This window comes from Salvelinus alpinus, chromosome 7 (assembly GCF_045679555.1).
Source record: "Salvelinus alpinus chromosome 7, SLU_Salpinus.1, whole genome shotgun sequence".
NCBI classification, from domain to species: Eukaryota; Metazoa; Chordata; class Actinopteri; order Salmoniformes; family Salmonidae; genus Salvelinus; species Salvelinus alpinus.
In genome coordinates, this window is record NC_092092.1 from 84,343,785 (window position 1) to 84,366,352 (window position 22,568).

General features: G+C 45.0%; 1 protein-coding gene across 2 annotated transcripts in view; it reads right to left on the reverse strand.

Annotated features, from left to right (window-relative positions):
* LOC139581791 (catenin alpha-1-like) overlaps positions 1-22,568 on the reverse strand; it is a 246,011-nt gene that overhangs the window by 207,936 nt on the left and 15,507 nt on the right. For both annotated transcript variants that reach the window (XM_071411967.1, XM_071411966.1), the window contains exons 4-7: positions 11,983-12,149; positions 5,314-5,433; positions 1,871-1,996; positions 1,405-1,548 (exon numbers count right to left, since the gene is read on the reverse strand). In XM_071411967.1, the coding sequence (XP_071268068.1) occupies positions 1,405-1,548; positions 1,871-1,996; positions 5,314-5,433; positions 11,983-12,149 (557 nt within the window). The remainder of the gene's footprint in view (positions 1-1,404; positions 1,549-1,870; positions 1,997-5,313; positions 5,434-11,982; positions 12,150-22,568) is intronic.

Below are 22,568 nucleotides of genomic sequence, written 5' to 3' on the forward strand. Positions count from 1 at the left end.
CTCCCTGACCTGCAGACACTACAGTGGGAACATCCCCTCACATCTCTCCCTGACCTGCAGACACTACAGTGGGAACATCCCCTCACATCCCCTGACCTGCAGACACTACAGTGGGAACATCCCCTCACATCCCCCTGACCTGCAGACACTAGTGGGAACATCCCCTCACATCCCCCTGACCTACAGAAACTACAGTGGGAACATCCCCTCACATCTCTCCCTGACCTGCAGACACTACAGTGGGAACATCCCCTCACATCTCTCCCTGACCTGCAGACACTACAGTGGGAACATCCCCTCATCTCCCTGACCTGCAGACACTACAGTAGGAACATCCCCCTGACCTGCAGACACTACAGTGGGAACATCCCCCTGACCTGCAGACTCTACAGTGGGAACATCCCCCTGACCTGCAGACTCTACAGTGGGAACATCCCCCTGACCTGCAGACTCTACAGTGGGAACATCCCCCTGACCTGCAGACTCTACAGTGGGAACATCCCCCTGACCTGCAGACACTACAGTAGGAACATCCCCCTGACCTGCAGACACTACAGTGGGAACATCCCCCTGACCTGCAGACTCTACAGTGGGAACATCCCCCTGACCTGCAGACACTACAGTGGGAACATCCCCTCACATCTCTCCCTGACCTGCAGACTCTACAGTGGGAACATCCCCCTGACCTGCAGACACTACAGTGGGAACATCCCCTCACATCTCTCCCTGACCTGCAGACTCTACAGTGGGAACATCCCCCTGACCTGCAGACTCTACAGTGGGAACATCCCCCTGACCTGCAGACACTACAGTGGGAACATCCCCCTGACCTGCAGACTCTACAGTGGGAACATCCCCCTGACCTGCAGACACTACAGTGGGAACATCCCCTCACATCTCTCCCTGACCTGCAGACTCTACAGTGGGAACATCACCTCACAGGCTGGGGCTTGTTCCCTCCCTGCCTCCCACGTAGAACCATAGTCCCTACATAGGGCTCTGGTCAAAAGTAGTGCACTATGGGATTCCTTACGGGTCCGGGTCAAAAGTAGTGCACTATGTAGGGACTAGGGTGCAACTTGGGAAGCAAAATGGAGGGGGATGCTCTGTTCTGTTGTAGTTCTCAACACAGCAGGGTAGAGGTGAGGCCTAGCTGATACCATTGAGGTATCAGGTCTACCTGCTTTACAAACTGTGCATTTGTTTTTGCCATTTGTCCAGTGTTATCAGATCAGTGCAGACCAAGGAAAGGAGATATGAGGAAAGGAAGCCACGAGGCGTTTGTGAATCCACCTCATCCCAATATGACTAGAGACAGAGGGGACACATAGCTCGGCGGGTAGAGATGTTGAGAGTGTAGGCCAGCTCTCCTCCCCCTCCAAACCCCCTCCCCACTAGACTTACATCAAAGTTGTTGAGAGCGTAGGCCAGCTCTCCTCCCCCGGGAGGGTGGTTGAAGGCAGCATCGTCAGAGGCGGTAGCCTGGGCAGCATTAGAGATGCCTGAGACGGCATGCTGAAGCTGCTTGTAGATCAGGTCACGGTTCGCCTGGAAAATGGAATTAAATTCGAAATGGTTTTTTTTTTAGGGGAAAATAAAGATAATAAAATACATCAACAAGATGTGTCTCTGAAGCACTTTGAGATTCTGTATGTAATGTGCTATTGAAGTTACATTATCATAAGCTCTTAAAAACATTCATTAAAACAGTTTAAAAAACACAAAAGTTACAAAAACATTTCAAATATTATTACGTCCCAAATGGCACCCTATTCCCTTGATGTTGCACACAAACGGCTTTTGGTCAACATCAGTTCACTATTAGGAATCAGGTCCCATTTGGGATGCCACACACTGTTCCATTACAGACCTTGTATGCGGCCACGTCCGGGTGTTGGAGGCAGGCGCGGGAGGCGGTGTAGAGCATGGGGATGTTCCTCTGGAGAACACCGCGGGCAGCTGCCATCTGATCCTTATGGTGAACATCCTTCAACTCCTACAGAGAGGGGAGAGAGACACAACGGTAGTATTACCGTTATCGGAAAAACATTACATCCTTTCAATAGCGAGCGATGCATAATTATTATATACAATACACTACAACAGACAGGCAACCGGGGGAGGGGGAGACAGGCAACCGGGGGAGGGGGAGACAGGCTACCGGGGGAGGGGGAGACAGGCTACCGGGGGAGGGGGAGACAGGCTACCGGGGGAGGGGGAGACAGGCTACCGGGGGAGGGGGAGACAGGCTACCGGGGGAGGGGGAGACAGGCTACCGGGGGAGGGGGAGACAGGCTACCGGGGGAGGGGGAGACAGGCTACCGGGGGAGGGGGAGACAGGCTACCGGGGGAGGGGGAGACAGGCTACCGGGGGAGGGGGAGACACTTTCGATTCAAGACCGTCAAGTGATGTCCTCATGTAAACAATTATGACAGAGCTGCTCGGTCTGAGCGACCTAGATTCTCCCCTGTGGTGATAAAGCACAGTCATAATCAGGCCATTCCAATAAGCCCTGCAGCTTTAATGCATCGTTCTTACTACTGGCTCCAGTGTTACAGTTTTTATAGAAGAGCCAGGGAGACAGCATAGACTCCTGCGTCCCAAATCACAATATTCCCTATATGGTGCACTATAGGCCCTAGTCAAAAGTGCACTATATAGGGAATACAGTGCCATTTACAAGGTAGAATAAACTGAAGCCTTGGCCAATGTTAATTTCCTTTATGCTAAGGCCTCACACACACACGACAGTATGGCTGTACGTTCGCATTTCAGTCACCTAAAAACAGGAAGAGACATATTTATTTACAACCTGGTTGTTTGGTGTTAAATCAAATCTAAACACAAAACACAAGACTGGAAAGACAAAATAGGAAAATAAAAAAACATTAGGCCCAAAACAATAGCATGTGAGATATAATGAGCGGATTCTTCTTCTATAATGTGTGTGTGTGTGTGTCCTACCTGAACAGTCTAGTGATGCTGCTCATCTCATAACTCAGCGATGTCACCAGCGAAACTCATCATGAAATATGAAATGTCCTGACAGACCCATTCCCCATCTCTCCATCTCTCCATAATGGATCTGGTCACCCTGTGCTGCCTGCATACAAACTCTTTTCACTTCCTCACCTCTGGGGTTTTTTTTTTTTTTAAACAGCTGCTGAAATGTACAGACATTGTCCTTATTTTTTACACCTTAAAAAATTGTAGTAACAACCCGTTCCATTCTGAAATTGGTCGCCGTAGCTTTAAATCAGTTTTTTGGGGGGGGGGGGGTTTGACTGCACTGAGCTACTGAGTTCAAGGCAAGAAGCACCTCCCCAGGTAATTACTAACATTCAGTACATTTCCATAATATTGATAAAAGGTTAATTATTTCGGCAACTTTATTACGTAGCTAGTTTAAGCCCAAGAGCTCCTATCTAGATATGGTTCAACTAAAAACATTCACTTTCTGCTAGACAGCACATTTACAAAGATTTGTATGACTAACCCGGGAAGATAGACCTCTGCCTGTCGTTTCCAAAGGGAACAAAATTGGTCAATGTGGGCAGAGCCAAGCAGGAACTAGCAAGATCTTACTGGAGCAGTCTAGCATTCATTTGCATATTTCCGTTAGGAAACGCCTACTCTGCAGCAATAACTATTTGCTTTCCTACTTCCTAAACAGTGTTATATATTTTTTTTAACTTAGGCAAAGGGCAAAGTCTACAAAACTTAGTACATAGCAGATTCTAGTTTTGGGAAAACAAACCTGTATTGAGATCAAATGTTTCAATGAGAAAATTAGCAGAATATCAGACAAAAATCCATGTCACTCCATCTTCTCCCAATGCCGGGCCACTGGGCTTCCTCTCACTACCATATTTGGTAGTGAGTAGAAACGTCAAGCGGATGCTTCACATTTTATACATGAGGTGAAATATCTGTGTCGTTGTTCTTTGACGTTTACGTGAAGAAATGTTGTTTAGCTAGCAGCCTATATTATAATATGAAAGACACTAACATTACTGTACTTGTATATTTGTATGGGAGGGGTAAAAGTTCATTATCGACATGGTAACGGGTTGCTTGATCATGTAAAAAATAAAAAAAACTTTTAAAAAAGGGGAAAGGGGGATACCTAGTCAGTTGTACAACAACGTATTCAACTGAAATGTGTCTTCCACATTTAACCCCTCTGAATCAGAGAGGTGCGGGGGGGCTGTCTTAATCAACATCCACGTCTTCGGCGCCTAGGGAACAGTGGGTTAACTGCCTTGCTCAGGGGCAGAACAACACATTTTTTACCTTGTCAGCTCGGGGATTCGATACGGCAACCTTCTGGTTACTGGCCCAACGCTCTAACCGCTAGGCTACCTGCCGCCCCTACACTCTAACCACTAGGCTTCCTCCCTCCTCTACACTCTAACCACTAGGCTACCTGCCGCCCCTACACTCTAACCACTAGGCTACCTCCCTCCTCTACACTCTAACCACTAGGCTACCTGCCGCCCCTACACTCTAACCACTAGGCTACCTCCCGCCTCTACACTCTAACCACTAGGCTACCTGCCGCCCCTACACTCTAACCACTAGGCTACCTGCAGCCCCTACGCTCTAACCACTAGGCTACCTGCCTCCTCTACACTCTAACCACTAGGCTTCCTCCCTCCTCTACACTCTAACCACTAGGCTACCTGCCGCCCCTACACTCTAACCACTAGGCTACCTCCCTCCTCTACACTTTAACCACTAGGCTACCTGCCGCCCCTACACTCTAACCACTAGGCTACCTGCAGCCCCTACGCTCTAACCACTAGGCTACCTGCCTTAGCATTTGTTAGCAAGGGTTAGCTGTGTAATTGTCTGCTAAAATAAACCCGTTGTCGGATTGTGGATTGTTGCATTATTCAATATGTTTTAAAGTTGCTTGGATTGTTAAATAGCTTGTGCTTACTGGCTCGTGGGCTACTGTGATATTTACAGTCAATTTGAGCTGCGGACCAAGAATGTCACGTTGCCAGCCACAACAAAAGGCACGGATGAAAAGAAGAAAATCCATTTTGCCACTCTACTCCTCAGACTCCATCTCTCGTAGTGTAGATGGGGCCTCAGTAGGTGGCTTAGCTACTAACATCCACCTCCCATGTTTCTCCCTCCAGTCTCCTACGCCCCATCACCTACCCTTCATAGCCCTTCACCCACCCCAACTGTCAGCTCCCTCTCCAGCCCAGACACCTCCCTTAGAACGGACCTGACTGCTGACGGCAGCCATCTCTCTCCCAGCCATGCTCCCTGTCCCCTCCATCAGACAGTCCAGTACATACCTGCTGTCTCTTGGCAGCCATCATGTTGAGTTTGTCCACCTCTGGTTTCAGGGCCTTGTACTGTATGCCCAGGTCCTGCTCTGTTCCAGCGTTACGCACCTTCACTAGGTTCTCCTCCACCTAGAGGGGTTACAGAGGAACACACGGTTTAGATAGGAACATAGGCAAGAATGTAAGTGGACTGGGGAGTCTGGAGAACAGCAAGATGAAGATTCAGGTTCACCAGCTCCTCATATTCAGATCCTGTCCCAAATATACACCACCCTGTCCCAAATATACACCACCCTGTCCCAAATAAACACCACCCTGTCCCAAATAAACACCACCCTGTCCCAAATATACACCACCCTGTCCCAAATATACACCACCCTCTACATAGTGCACTATTTCAACCAGGGCCCATAGGTTTCTAGGCCATAGGGCTCTGGTCAAAAAGTATTGCATTATATGGTAAGGGGTTCCATTTGGGGCTAAAAAAAAAACTCTTTGCTAGGAAGGTTATTCTTCCCGTGAGTTAACACAGTCAACATGCCTCTCTCCACTCAACAGTCCATTAAAGACCAGTGCTTAGACTACAGTATATGGTAAATGATTCATTTGCTACTAGCTGTTACCACAGAAAAACAGTTTGCCCTCAATCTTTACCATCAAAAAAAAATAGACACCGGCTATATCAGCGCAAAGTGCAAAATGCATACAATATGCCTTTGTTAATATTGCAAAGGTAAAAAAAAGGACTCCCGTGTACATTTATGGAGGGAATTGAGCGGAAGAATTAACACACAAGTTATTTAAAAAGGTGAAATAAAAAATATATAAACCTTACTGAAATACACATGGCCAAATGTATATGGACACCTGCTCATCAAACATCTCATTCCAAAAAACATGGGCATTAATATGGAGTTGGTCCCCCCCTTTCGCTGCTATAAACAGCCCCCCACTCTTCTGGGAAGGCTTTCCACTAGATGTTGGAACATTGCTGAGTTCATTCAGCCACAAGAGAGGTCGGGCACTGATGTTGGGCGATTAGGCCTGGCTAGCAGTCGACGATAAAATTCATCCCAAAGGTGTTCAATGAGATGACATCACGGGCCACGTCACAGTAACGATCTCCTAGAGGCCTAGAAACTAGCTTTAGTCTATATTATCGAGGCCCGAGGCTAGGTTAGCTATATTTCTCCAGTAGCATCTCCTACAGAGGTAGATTAGCCGGGCCCCACTCTGGATTAGCCGGGCCCGAGGCTGACAGAGGCCCTAGCTATACCTGAGGATGCCCATATATGTTACTTATGACCAAGGCTAACAGGTGTAGGTCTGCACGGTTCCCGCTCCCACATGGAGAAACAAGACCAATTAAGATGGAACTAAACTCAATTAAAAAAAGAAGCGTCCCGTTTTCAGGACCCTGTCTTTCAAAGATAATACATAAAAATCCAGATAACTTCACAGATCTTCATTGTAAAGGGTTTAAACACTGTTTCCCATGCTTGTTCAATGAACCATAAACAATTAATGAACGTGCATCTGTGGAACGGTCGTTAAGACACTAACAGCTTACAGACGGTAGGCAATTAAGGTCAGTTATGAAAACTTAGGACAATAAAGAGGCCTTTCTACTGACTCTGAAAAACACCAAAAGACAGATGCCCAGGGTCTCTGCTCATCTGCGGGAACGTGCCTTAGGCATGCTGCAAGGGGGCATGAGGACTGCAGATGTGGCCAGGGCAATAAATTGCAAAGTCCGTACTGTGAGACGCCTAAGACAGCGCTACAGGGAGACAGGACGGACAGATGATCGTCCTCGCATTGGCAGACCACGTCTAACAACACCTGCACAGGATCAGTACATCCGAACTTCATACCTGCAGGACAGGTACAGGATGGCAACAACAACTGCCCGAGTTACACCAGAAACACGCAATCCCTGCATCAGTGCTCAGACAGTCCCTCTCAGCCTATTGCGTACAGAGAGCTTGTAGGCCTGTTGTAAGGCAGGTCCTCACCAGACATCACCGGCAACAACGTTGCCTATGGGAACAAACCCACCGTTGCTGGACCAGACAGGACTGGCAAAAAGTGCTCTTCACTGACGAGTCGCGGTTTTGTCTCACCAGGGGTGATGGTCGGATTCGCATTTATTGTCAAAGGAATGAGCGTTACACTGAGGCCTGCACTCTGGAGCGGGATCGATTTGGAGGTGGAGGGTCCGTCATGGTCTGGGGCGGTGTGTCACAGCATCATCGGACTGAGCTTGTTGTTATTGCAGGCAATCTCAATGCTGTGCGTTATTGGGAAGACAACCTCCTCCCTCATGTGGTACCCTTCCTGCAGGCTCATCCTGACATGACCCTCCAGCATGACAATGCCACCAGCCAGCTACTGGTTCTGTGCGTGATTTCCTGCAAAACAGGAATGTCAGTGTTCTGCCATGGCCAGCGAAGAGCCCGGATCTCAATCCCATTGAGTACGTCTGGGACCTGTTGGATTGGAGGGTGAGGGCTAGGGCCACTCCCCCCAGAAATGTCCGGGAACTTGCAGGTGCCTTGGTGGAAGAGTGGGGTAACATCTCACAGCAAGAACTGGCCAATCTGGTGCAGTCCATGAGGAGGAGATGCCCTGCAGTGCTTAATGCAGCTGGTGGCCACACTAAATACTGACTGTTACTTTTGAACCCTTTGTTCAGGGACACATTTTTCCATTTCTGTTAGTCACATGTCTGTGGAACATGTTCAGTTTATGTCTCAGTTGTTGAATCTTATGTTCATACAAAATATTTATACATTACGTTTGCTGGGAAAAAAACATAATTGACAGTGAGAGAACATTTCTTTTTTTTGCTGAGTTTACATTGCCTGGAGTAAACGTTGAACATCTCAGGATTCAGGACCACTGTCAATTTGATAGGATTCTATAATCCACCCAGAGCATGCCCGTACAGTATCCATATGAGCATCCCAAACAGCAGCCTGTTCACTATGGGCCTTGGTCAAAAAGCAGTGCTCTACATAGGGCGCCATTTGGGACTTTGGGTATCTGGAATGCGGAAAGAGCAATGACGTCAGGTCTCCTGCAGTTGGCTGGCAACACCAGGGTGGCCAGTGTCCAGAGAATGCCAGGGCTGACTGCCCTCAGAGAGACTTAGATATAGCTAGAACACTGACTCAGTCTGGGTGGGTCTTAAAAAAACATCACCCGTTGCCCTATACAGCGCCCTTCTTTTCAAAAGGGCCCATGTGGAACAGGCACTACATAGGGGACATGTTGCCATTCCGGATACGGCCCCTGGTCAAAAGTAGTGCACTACATAGGGAACATGTTGCCATTCCGGATACGGCCCCTGGTCAAAAGTAGTGCACTACATAGGGAACATGTTGCCATTCCGGATACGGCCCCTGGTCAAAAGTAGTGCACTACGTAGGGAACATGTTGCCATTCCGGATACGGCCCCTGGTCAAAAGTAATGCACATGTTGCCATTCCGGATACGGCCCCTGGTCAAAAGTAGTGCACATGTTGCCATTCCGGATACGGCCCCTGGTCAAAAGTAGTGCACTACGTAGGGAACATGTTGCCATTCCGGATACGGCCCCTGGTCAAAAGTAATGCACTACGTAGGGAACATGTTGCCATTCCGGATACGGCCCCTGGTCAAAAGTAGTGCACATGTTGCCATTCCGGATACGGCCCCTGGTCAAAAGTAGTGCACTACATAGGGAACATGTTGCCATTTGGGACACATCCCAAGTATCCGGAAGACACTAACCGAGTGAAGTGGTGGGTTATAAACAGAGGCATGATAAGATAAAGTAAAAGAACAATGTTAAGAGCCAGTATTAGGAAGTTTATTTTTTGTTTAAATAACCTCAACTAGAACACAGAGTGGGGCTTAGCCCACAATGCAATGCCACACTTAGCTGTGGCGGCTTGCTCACCTCAAGAGTAGAAACTAGTGCTTTTCTATCAACTCGTTCCCTGCTTAGTTCCACAGTAAATCATAGCATTTCTGTAGAGACCCAGGCCTGTATTCATAAAGCGTCTCACAGTAAAAAGTGCTGATCTAGATGTTCATATCATTTATGATCCTAAAACTGATCCTAGATCTTCACCCGGAGGTCCGAGACAATAAATACAAAGTCATTTCCTTTTCAACCTGCTGTCCTGTCTGAGCTTGACGAATGACAGACTTCTTCCATTTGACAACCTAGCTATAAAAAAAAAAAAGAGACTCCATTTCATCGTTGACATTTGACACAATGACTTCACCGTTTGGCTGTGTTGTGTAATTATATCAGAACAGTTTACATATGTAGTGATGGGAAAGTTTATAAAACATATGGTTACGTCCCAAATGGCTCCCTGGGCCCTGGTCAAACGTAGTGCACTACCCCTAAGGGGCCCTGGTCAAAAGTAGTGCACTACCCCTATGGGGCCCTGGTCAAAAGTAGTGCACTAGCCCTATGGGGCCCTGGTCAAAAGTAGTAGACTACTCTATGGGGCCTTGGTCAAAAGTAGTGCACTAAATAGATAGGGTGCCTATAGAGGACTAACCCTACGACAGATGATAAACAGCAAGGCTGTCTCTGTTGACTGCAGGTGTGAGGCCTCCTTGTGGTCAGGATTTAGTATCATTGTTCACAGCAATAATGAACTGAAGCACAGGTAAAGAGATGGACAAAACACAGAAGACCTTTAACCAAGATAACTGAACGTTACTTTGAGTCACGCAAACTATTTATCTACGAAAAGGTGCAGCTGAACTTCTGGTTATTTATTTATATATTCTTCGATGCAATGAAAAAAAAAGTCTAAGTTATTCATAAGCTAGTTAAATAGTTTCCTTCTGTCATATCCACAAGAGCCCACTTAAGTCATGTGTGTGTGGCGCATCAAGCTACCTCAAAATCTGACTCAAAGCCAGAAAGACGGTTTAGAACGCTGTAAGGTACAGTTGAAGTCGGAAGTTTACATACACTTAGGTTGGGGTCATTAAAACTCGTTTTTCAACCACTACACAAATTTCTTGTTAACAAACTATAGTTTTGGCAAGTCGGTTAGGATATCTACTTTGTGCATGACAAGACATTTTTCCAACAATTGTTTACAGATTATTTCACTGCATCACAATTCCAGTGGGTCAGACGTTTACATACACTAAGTTGACTGTGCCTTTAAACAGCTTGGAAAATTCCAGAAAATTATGCCATGGCTTTAGAAGCTTCTGATAGGCTAAATTACATCATTTGAGTCAATTGGAGATGTACCTGTGGATGTATTTCAAGGCCTACCTTCAAACTCAGTGCCTCTTTGCTTGACATCATGGGAAAATCAAAAGAAATCAGCCAAGACCTCAAAAACAATTGTAGACCTCCACAAGTCTGGTTCATCCTTGGGAGATATTTCCAAACGCCTGAAGGTACCATGTTCATCTGTACAAACAATAGTACGCAAGTATCAACACCATGGGACCACGCAGTCATCATACCTCTCAGGAGACAGAACGCGTCTGAGATGAAAGTACTTTGGTACGAAAAGTGCAAATCAATCCCAGAACAACAGCAAAGGACCTTGTGAAGATGCTGGAGGAAACGGGTACAAAAGTATCTATATCCACAGTAAAACGAGTCCTAAATCGACATAATCTGAAAGGCCGCTCAGCAAGAAAGAACCCACTGCTCCAAAACCACCATAAAAAAGCCAGATCACGGTTTGCAACTGCACATGGGGACAAAGATCGTACATTTTGGAGAAATGTCCTCTGGTCTGATGAAACAAAAATAAAGCTGTTTGGCCATAATCACCATCATTATGTTTGGAGGAAAAAGGGGGAGGCTTGCAAACCGAAGAACACCATCCCAACTGTGATGCACGGGGGTGGCAGCATCATGTTGTGGGGGTGCTTTGCTGCAGGAGGGGCTGGTGCACTTCACAAAATAGATGGCATCATGAGGTAGGAAAATTATGTGGATATATTGAAGCAACATCTCAAGACATCAGTCAGGAAGTTAAAGCTTGGTCGCAAATGGGTCTTCCAAATGGACAATGACCCCAAGCATACTTCCAAAGTTGTGGCAAAATGGCTTAAAGGACAACAAAGTCAAGATATTGGAGTGGCCATCACAAAGCCCTGACCTCAATCCTATAGAACATTTGTGGGCAGAATTGAAAAAGCGTGTGCGAGCAAGGAGGCCTACAAACCTGACTCAGTTACACCAGCTCTGTCAGGAGGAATGGGCCAAGATTCACATAACTTATTGTGGGAAGCTTGTGGAAGGCAACCCGAAACGTTTCACTCAAGTTAAACAATTTAAAGGCAATGCTACCAAATGCATGTAAACTTCTGACCCACTGGGAATGTGATGAAAAAAATAAAAGCTGAAATAAATAAAAAAATAGTGGAGAGAATGATTTAAGTTGTGGATCCTAACTGACCTAGGACAGGGAATTTTTACTAAGATTAAATGTTAGGAACTGTGAAAAACTGAGTTTAAATGTATTTGGCAAAGGTGTACGTAAACTTCCGACTTCAACAGTACATGACTAGCTACCTCACAATGTGACTCAAAGCCAGAGAGACGGTTTATAATTATTTAGTAATCCATGACCTGTGCACGTCTCACCACCAATGCACACATGTGTGTGTGCGTGCATGTGTGTGTGCGTGTCTCACCAGTTTGAGCTGCAGCAGCAGCTTGTAGACATCGGACATGTCAGCCAGCACCAGCAGGTGAGTGACAGCAGAGAGGAGGGCCCTGGCAGCACGGACCATGTTGCCCCTCTTTACCGAGGAACAGGGGTCCTCCGCAAACTCTGCTGACGCCTGCTTCATGGATTCACCTGAGGGACAAAAGGGGGAACGACAGGACATTACAATTTGACAGTTAGGAGTGGAGTTTGGAGTTTGTCCCAAATGAAACCCTATATAAAAAAGGAAGCATTGTCCCCGACAGAACTGGCCAAAGGGCCTTGATAAAAAAGTAGTGCACTGTGTAAGGGAATAGGGTGCCTACACAGGCATGTTAAAGTGAAGGAGCGTTAGGGGAGACCACTGTCACAAGGACTAAACCTGTCACACAGAGAGAGAGAGGAGAAAGAGGACCACTGACATCAGTCTTAATTGGATGCATTTATTAACATAAAATCAACTGCAGAGAGCACCTCAGGGCAGAGTGAAGAAGATATTCCATTGGCTCAGAGTGAAAGAAGCAAACGCACCCCGCCACTTGTTTTGGTTAACATCTGAGGTACGGGGGGCTGGGGAATCTCAACCAATCTCAGACTAACTATGCATGAGATCTAAAGTATGTGTGTGTGTGTTCTATATATATAATTGAGATGGTTTGGGATGAGTTGACCGCGGAGTGAAGGAAAAGCAGCCAACAAGTGCTCAGCATATGTGGGAACTCCTTCAAGACTGCTAGAAAAGCATTCCAGGTGAAGCTGGTTGAGAGAATGCCAAGAGAGTGTGCAAAGCTGTCATCAAGGCAAAGGGTGGCTAATTTGAAGAATGTCAAATATATTTTGATTTGTTTATCAATTTTTCAGGTTACTACATGATTCCATGTCTGTTATTTTATAGTTTGTCATCACTATTATTCTACAATGTAGAAAATAGTAAAAAGAAAAGAAAAACCCTGGAATGAGTGTCCAAACTGTTGACTGGTACTGTGTGTGTTGTTTAAAATCAGACCATTTGGCATCAGATGTGCACCAGGCACAGCCAGAAGAGGACTGGCCACCCCTCAGCCTGGTTCCTCTCTAGGTTTCTTCCTAGGTTCCGGCCTTTCTAGGGCGTTTTTCCCTAGCCACCGTGCTTCTACACCTGCATTGCTTGCCGATGGGGGTTTTAGGCTGGGTTTCTGTACAGCACTTTGTGACATCAGCTGATGTAAGAAGAGCTTTATAAATAAATGTGATTGATTGTGTGCCTGCCTGCCTCTTGACGTCTTTTTAAAAGCAGCCAGTCACTAACTACTTCTCACTTGTGTTGTATCCGTCATTGTGTCTGTATATTCATCCATGGATAAAGTGATGTGCCTGGCTGGCAGCGTTTCCCCCATATCTACCTTGGCACAGGCGGAGCGGTAGACCGTCTAGTACTAAGATTGAAAACAAGCCTGGATGCATCATTTTAATACGGGCACCCTAAAAATGGCATTTTGGGAAGGCTTTGTGGCCTACCAATGAAGAAATACCTAGAGCAGCTGATCGTATCCAAACCATTTAATCTAAACTATTTACCAATTGGCTTAGCTAGTCTGTTGGTTCGTAGAGTTTGCTAAGATTGACAAGAAAATAATCTAATTGCCAGCCTTAGCTGGTATACTACTCCCTCCGTCCACCCGTCTGTCTCATCCTCTCAAAACTCAGAAATAATTACCCATGAACCTCTGCTCCTCCGCAGGCAGTGTCACGCAAATGTAGGCATGCTGCTACTAGTGTCAGCCCCAGAAAACACTCCCTCTCCCCTGCCAGCCCAGAAGTACTTTGAGGGGAAATGTAGCTTCCTTTTAATCATCATATTCCACTCTCCTCCCCTAGCCCAGGCTACCAAGTGAGTCCCTAATGGCACCCTATAAAGTACATTACTATGAGCCCTGGTCAAAAAGGTAGTACACAATATAGGGCGAGATTTGGGGCGCATCCATAATAGGCCCACTGCTGGGCCTGATACCAGTAAAGGCCTCAGAGCAGAGCATAGTAGAGGCTGGATGGGATCCAGGCTAAGAGTTAATTGCATTAGAATGTCATTTGAGATGAGGAGGAGGAGAAAAGGATGAGGGAGATGAGAAGGGCATGAGGGGGGAGGAGAGAAAGCCAGTCTGACAGAGTAAGTCCAAACTCCCACACACAGGCAGTGAACCTAGGCCTAACACAAACAGCCAATGGCCTCACACACACACACACACAGTGGTGGGGAAAAAAGTACCCAATTGGGAGGAGTCGCAATCTACTCCAGAGATGGCCTGCAAAGTTCTGTCATACTTTCCAGGTCTATGCCCAAACAGTTTGAGCTTCTCATTTTTTTTTATTAATCTCTCCAGAAATAAGTCTCTCGGTGTTGTCGCCTGTTATAAACCCCCCTCAGCTCCCAGCTGTACCTTGGACACCATATGTGAAGATTGCACCCCCATCTATCTTCAGAGTTCGTTCTGTTAGGTGACCTAAACTGGGATATGCTTAACACCCCGGCCATCCTACAATTTAAGCTAGATGCTCTCAATCTCACACAAATTATCAAGGAACCCACCAGGTACAACCCTAAATCCGTAAACACGGGCACCCTCATAGATATTATCCTGACCAACATGCCCTCCAAATACACCTTTGCTGTTTTCAATCCAGATCTCAGCGATCACTGCCTCATTGCCTGCATCCGTTATGGGTCTGCGGTCAAACGACCACCCCTCACTGTCAAACGACCACCCCTCACGGTCAAACTCTCTCTAAAACACTTCTGTGAATGCAGCGTGTTCTGTCATGTGGTATAATTAAATAACGTAGTGAGCATCTTTGGCTTGCTTGTGCTGCTGGGCCATAACTTAGGCAAGAGGGAATGTGTCAACTCCTACAGTGGTGCTTCGCCTTGTTATAATACAGACCTAGGCCTGTCATAATATCAGATCATATCTCATTTTAAAAAATCATGCATGTTTTTTTTGCTTACGTCTTTCTTGAGCATATCTTTTTGTGATAGGTACTATGCAGCGCATGGACCACCTTGCGCACTCAACTTCAGCAAGATGTGTCGTAGTTTCCTTGCAGGCCTATTTGGCGGGGAAACTGAAGACAGCTGTATAGCCTATTGCCCGTTTCAATCGTTAAAACAATTTCCATCTTTTCATTAAAATCATGCATAGTTGTGCTTTATATTTAAATAAAGTTCTTATGGGCAGCATATTATCCATAGGCTACGGATACCGAATTTATATCAGTCATGAAAATATGACATATCACGCGGGTAGGGGGGGAATAGATCTGGTAAAAAGGTCCACATTTGAGGGCCTCCCGGGTGGCGCAGTGGTCTAGGGCACTGCATCGCAGTGCTAGCAGCGCCACCAGAGTCTCTGGGTTCGCGCCCAGGCTCTGTCGCAGCCGGGAGGCCCTCGTCGTCCTAACCCGGACGACGCACAATTGGCATAGCGTCGTCCGGGTTAGGGAGGGTTTGGCCGGTAGGGATATCCTTGTCTCATCGCGCTCCAGCGACTCCTGTGGCGGGCCGGGCGCAGTGCGCGCTAACCAAGGGGGCCAGGTACACGGTGTTTCCTCCGACACATTGGTGCGGCTGGCTTCCGGGTTGGAGGCGCGCTGTGTTAAGAAGCAGTGCGGCTTGGTTGGGTTGTGTTTCGGAGGACGCATGGCTTTCGACCTTCGTCTCTCCCGAGCCCGTACGGGAGTTGTAGCGATGAGACAAGATAGTAAATACTAGCGATTGGATACTACGAAAATTGGGGAGAAAATGGGATAAAATAAAAAATAAAAATAAAAAAAAAAGGTCCACATTTGAACGTTTCAATAAAATTTTACTGTCACAACCATAGAAACATTGTGACTTTAGCGACGACGGCCTCTGATTAAACGGTTAGGCTATAGTGGGCTTTCAGTCATCAATCAAATCAAGTCACAATCAAATCAAGTCACAATTATCAGCTTTGGTATTGACATCAGTGAGCAGGCTTTCCCATTGGAGGAGAGAGGCCTACCAACGGTAAATGATTATGAAATCTGGACCACAGAAATCCAACGTTTATACAAAAATGTCTGCACCCCCCCCCCATGTTTAACAGTCTAATAAAATCCATTTAATATAGGACCATCACAAAATCCATAGGGATTAAATGTCTTTTAATTTAGTCTCGTTTTATGATAGCGAGAATCCAGGCCTTTTCAAATGAGCAGAAAACCATATTGAGTTGACTAAGTTATTATTCTAAAAGGGAGGTTAAACTTTAAGGCAAGGGCATCTTTTAAAAACTAGTTTTCTACTCCTCATTTCTTCATAATATGAGAATATAGTACATTGTTTAAAAAAATATATATATATTTTTTATAATCTCTGTCCATCTCTCCCATTTTCAAGCAATAACAAAACATGCATGAACAATTCACAAGACTAAACATTGGAACGCTGTGACGTACTGCCCTACCCTGGTCAGAGAGGACATCCAGGTGAAGACATTTAATTAAAATTCATTACAAGGAAATAAAAGCTTTTTACTTTTTGAACCTGTTTGCCTGTATAGTTAAGACGATCCTTTTCATAACGCATGAGACATCAGTTACAATCCAGGAAAACCTGGTGTGCTGTTCACTCTACTGTCTGTTGGGGGTTAAGCAACCGAGTCAGTTGAAACATGGATTGTGTACGTGTGCCATTCAGAGGGTGAAATGGGCAAGAAAACATTTAAGTGCCGTTGAACGGAGTACGGTAGTAGGTGCCAGGCGATTTGTGTCAAGAACTGCGACGCTGCTAGGGTTTTCCGCACTCAACAGTTTCCTGTGTGTATCAAGAACGGTCCGACACCCAAAGGACATCCAGCCAACTTGACAACTGTGGGAAGCATTGGCCAGCATCCCTGTGGAACGCTTTCAACACCTTGTAGAGTCCATGCCCCGGCGAATTGAGGCAGTTCTGAGGGCAAAAGGAGGTGCAACTCAATTAGGTAGGTTATGTAAACTCAGTGTCCATTTAAGCAATAATGTCCGAGAGGGGGTGTGGTATATTACTAATACACCAAGGCTAAGGGCAGCTCTTATGCACGACGCAACGCTGGATACAGCCATTAGCAGTGGTACATTGGGTGGGTCGAGCCCTGAATGCTGAAAGCCGTGGTATATCAGACCATATACCCTGGGGTATGACAAATTTTACTGTTCTAATTACGTTGATAACCAGTTTATAATAGCAATAGGGCACCTCGGGGGCTTGTGGTATATGGTCAATATACCACGGCAAAGGGCTGCTCTTACGCACAACGCGGAGTACCTAAATGCTTAATTACAGAAGGGTCCAGACACCTTTTTTTGTGTGAAACTTAACCCAAAAAATCAAATCACCTATTCATCTTAATTTTATAAATGTGTGTCTCGTTTAACATAAACGGCTTTATTATTCTTATGACCAACAACATGGTTACTAATCTGCACCTCTTATTTTCAGAAATATGGAACTGCACAATGCAATCCCGCAGGACTTTGGCCAAGACCAACAACTGAGTGGAGGGCAGGCATCACTTCCCCCCCCCCCCCTGTATCTTGGCGCTACCCCACCCCACCAAGGTGAGGCATTGCAGCGACAGCAGCTGAGGTGAAATGAGAATGTAGCAGCAACTTGCTGGTATCCACTGCTATGGCAACAGAAGGATCTGAAGTCACTGGTTGTGAAAACTCTAAAAAAAAATCCAACCAACGACAATTAGCGCCTAGTCAACTTGGTCGCTTTCAATTAGTCCATAAACATGAGACCAGAACACAAGGCACATTCTTGGATGGTTTGTTATGACACTGCATTGTCATGTAACGTACACTTGTATTTTTAAGTCATTTGAAATAAAAAATAAAATGTTCGTGTAAGGTTGGTGTAAAAGCCAGATAAAAGTATTTGTATAAACTAGATACAGGCCTAGATATAGTACAACTGAAAAATTACATGTACATAAGTATTCAGACCCTTTACTCAGTACTTTGTTGAAGTACCTTTGGCAGCGATTACAGCCGAGTCTTCTTGGGTACGACGCTACAAGCTTGGCACACCTGTATTTGGGGACTTTCTCCCATTCTTCTCTGCAGATCCTCTCATGCTCTGTCAGGTTGGATGGAGAGCGTCGCTGCACAGCTATTTTCAGGTCTCTCCAGAGATGTTTGATGGGGTTCAAGTCCGGGCTCTGGCTGGGTCACTCAAGGACATTCAGAGACTTGTCCTGAAGCCACTCCTGCGTCGTCTTGGCTGTGTGCTTAGGGTTGTTGTCCTGTTGGAAGGTGAACCTTCGTTCAAGTCTGATGTCCTGAGCAGGTTTTCATCAAGGATCTCGCTATACATTTCTCTGTTCATCTTTCACTCGATCCTAACTAGTCTCCCAGTCCCTGCCGCTGAAAAACATCCCCACCGCATGGTGCTGCCACCACCATGCTTCACCGTCAGGATGGTGCCAGGTTTCCTCCAAATGTGATGCTTGTCATTCAGTCCAAAGAGCTCAATCTTGGTTTCATCCGACTAGAGAACCTTGTTTCTCATGGTCCGAGTCTTTAGGTACCTTTTGAAAAACTCCAAGCGTGCTGTCATAGAAGCCACTCATCGAACGACCTGTCTGGCCACTTTAACATAAAGGCCTGATTGGTGGAGTGCTGCAGAGATGGGAGAACCTTCCAGAAGGACAACCATCTCCACAAAAGAACTCTAGAGCTCTGTCAGAGTGACCATCGGGTTCTTGGTCACATTCCTGACTAAGGCCCTTCTCCCCCGATTGCTCAGTTTGGCCAGGTGACCAAGCTCTAGGAAGAGTCTTGGTGGTTCCAAACTTCTTCCATTTAAGAATGATGGAGGCCACTGTGTTCTTGGGGACCATCAATGATGCAAAAATGTTTTGCTACCCTTCCCCATCTGTGCCTCGACACGATCCTGTCTCGGAGCTCCACGGACAATTCCTTCCGACCTCATGGGTTGGTTTGTGCTGTCAACTGTGGGACCTTATATATAGACAGGTGTGTGCCATTCCAAATCAAGTGAATTTAGCACCGGTGGAATCCAATCAAGTTGTAGAAACATCAAGGATGATCACTGGAAACAGGACGCACCTGACAACCATGTCAAAGGATCTGAATACTTATGTAAATATAGTTTTATACTTTTTTAATTCTTAATACATTTGCAAAAAAATAAAAAATCCACTTTGTCATTATGGGGTACTGATGAGCATTTTATTTATTTTATAATCCATTTTAGAGTAAGGCTGTAACGTAACATAATGTGGAAAAAGGGGTCAGAACTTTGCGAATGCACTGTATATAACCATATGAATGAATTTCTACCATGTGAACATTTTAGGCCATGAATTGATCAAGTTAAGTAGGCCACATACTAAATATTCTGCCCATATGACCGCATACAATACTTGTAGGTATACTTTAACCTTTTGTCAATAGGGGGAGCTGTTAGCACTATTTTTTTTTTTACATTTCCAAATTAAACTGCCTCGTACTCAATTCTTGCTCGTACAATATGCATATTATTATTACTATTGGATAGAAAACAATCTCTAGTTTCTAAAACCGTTTGAATTATGTCTGTGGGTGAACCAGAACTCTTTCTACAGCGAAAATCATGACAGGACATGCGAAGGTCAGAAAACTAGGCTCTGTTCTCAGATCAGTTTAAAGCTCTGTGTGTGCCCTATGGGTCGAAAATGAACTGCACCCGCCTTCCCCTGGATGTCAGTAACCAATGAGAAGTGGAATGGAGTCTCTACGTATTTCTCAGAGTTTATAAAAGGCCATGGAGTGACATGTCCGTTCTTTTGGACGCTCGTCAAGGCGCAAGAGAGGACATCAGAATGGCATGCTCAAAAGCTCTCGTTATCGGCCTAAGATATATCCGTCTGTGATTTAATTCGATATAGGTGTTAGAAACATCATAACGAAGTTATTTTAAACCGAGTTATATCAGTTTATGCGAGTATATTGCTATTTTCGGAATTTTCGTAGTATTGCGCTTTGAGGATTTGGACATGTGTGTGCCACGTAGCTATTGTTAGCTGCTAGTTCCGAAGTTGAAGAGGACGTTTTACAACAAAGCAACGATTCTTTTGGACAAAGGACAACTTGCCCAAGATTCTGATGGAAGCTCGTCCAAAAGTAAGAGCTATTTATGATTTTATTCCGTATTTATGTGGAAAAATGTAAACGCATTTGTCGGCCATTATTGCGGCACTAGTCTGGCTGTAACGCACACTGTATGTCTAGTAACGTTAATTTTAAAAATCTAACTCAGCGGTTGCATTAATAACTAATGCATCTTTCATTAGCTGTCCAACCTGTATTTTTTTAGTCAATCTAATCGATAAATAATCGTAAACTTAGGTGCCTTTCCAAGATGGCGCAGGCCAGAATGCATGCCATGTTTTGACTGATTACATTGCATAACCACGATTTGTGATGTTAAATATGCACATTTTCGAACAAACTCTATATGCATTGTGTAATATGTAATTGTGTAATTGTGTAATATGATGTTACAGGACTGTCATCTGAGGAATTCTGAGAAGGTTAGTGAAAAAATTAATATATTTTGGTGTTGATAACGTTATCGCTCTTTTTGCCTTGAATCAATGCTGGGGTGATGTTAGCTCATGTGGTATGCTAATATGTTTTCGCTGTAAAACACTTAGAAAATCTGAAATATTGTCTGGATTCACAAGATCTGTGTCTTTCAATTGCTGTACGCTGTGTATTTTTAAGAAATGTTTTATGATGAGTAATTAGGTAATACACGTTGCTCTCTGTAGTTATTCTAGTCGCTTCGGTGAGAGTTGTGATGGTGGCTGCAATGGTAAACTATGATTTATACATGAAATATGCACATTTTTCTAAAAAAACATATGCTATACCATAAATATGTTATCAGACTGTCATCTTATGAAGTTGTTTCTTGGTTAGTAGCTATATATATCTTTATTTAGTCGAATTAGTGATAGCTACTGATGGAGTAAAAAACTGGTGGAGTAAAAAAAGTGGTGTCTTTTGCTAACGTGGTTAGCTAATAGATTTACATATTGTGTCTTCCCTGTAAAACATTTTAAAAATCAGAAATGATGGCTGGATTCACAAGATCTGTATCTTTCATCTGGTGTCTTGGACTTGTGATTTAATGATATTTAGATGCTAGTATTTACTTGTGACGCTATGCTAGGCTATGCTAGTCAGCTTTTTTACTGTGGGGGGTGCTCCCGGATCCGGGTTTGGGAGGAACTAGAAGTTAATAAAAAGCAGTAAACGCATTTAATAAAAGACACTCATGAACACAATAGTAAAACAGTGTGCTTAACAGCTTTCCCGGTGAAACTCGACATATTGTAGGTTGACACGGACAAAAGAGTAGCGGAGGAAGGTGTTTGTGTTTCTGCTGCAAGTGTTAAAATATTACACATTGTGGCAGTGCTTCAATGTTTCTTTATAGATGTTACGGATGTCAGGGATCCCTGGAAAACAGTGGTAAATGTTGAGAATAAAATGTTACTTATTGTCAGTTCCACAAAAAAAACATACAACCCCTACTTTGTAGGAACCGGCCCCAGACTACGTCTCCTCAGTCCATAACACCAACTCTTATAAATTCATAATTTGTCTGCGAGAGCAAAGATACCAAAATGTTAGTGGTGAGGAAATGAGTCATATAGGATTCTGTAAAATGTTAAAACCACTTAACTGCAATAACGACAGCTAAAAAAATAAAAAATAAATTGCTTGGGTCAGTCTTTAGTGAAATGTTCACACAATTACATTTTTTTCAGAGCAAATGTTTCCCCCCTCTCGTTGCCCTCGTCTAGGCCTAACTGCTTTACTGCCTAGAAATGGTCTGGTCACAAAAATGGTTTTGAAAACAATGTGACTCCAGCAGCCCTGGACGCTGTTCCAAGTCGTCTGTGTCCGTCCCAAATGGCACCCCGTAACCAATATAGTGACCAGAGCTCAGGTCAAAAGCAGTGCACTACTCCATAAGGGCTCTGGGTCAAAAGTAGTACACTTCATTAGGGAATGTGGTGCCATTTGGTACAGAGCCTGTGACCACACGCAATCAGTCCCCACTCTCAATCATGTGGTCCCCCGCCTTTCGTGGATCAGATCAATAAGGCTATTTTGAGGAGATAGTGATTCTAGATTCTTTATTATACTGTTATCCCTCTTGTCCTGCTTTCTCTCCACCACACCCATTGTGAACTGCCAGCTCACTGAACGATGAAATGATTACAATATGTATTACACAATAAGCCGGAGAGCGAGCGAACGAGAGCGAGAGAGCGAGAGCGACGAGAGCTGAGATGTTGAAAAGCATCAGTCATAAGGTATGAATGAAGAGAACGGGCAGGGAGGGGTGTGATCGTTGTGAGACGAGAGCTGAGATGTTGTGAATGACCATAGAACATTCATGCAAACAAGATGGAATCCCCCAAACTCTTCTAAAAGCTAAAACCAACAAACCGAGATATATATATATATATATTTTGTTTTAACTTCTTATGGCTGCAGGGGGCGTATTGAGTA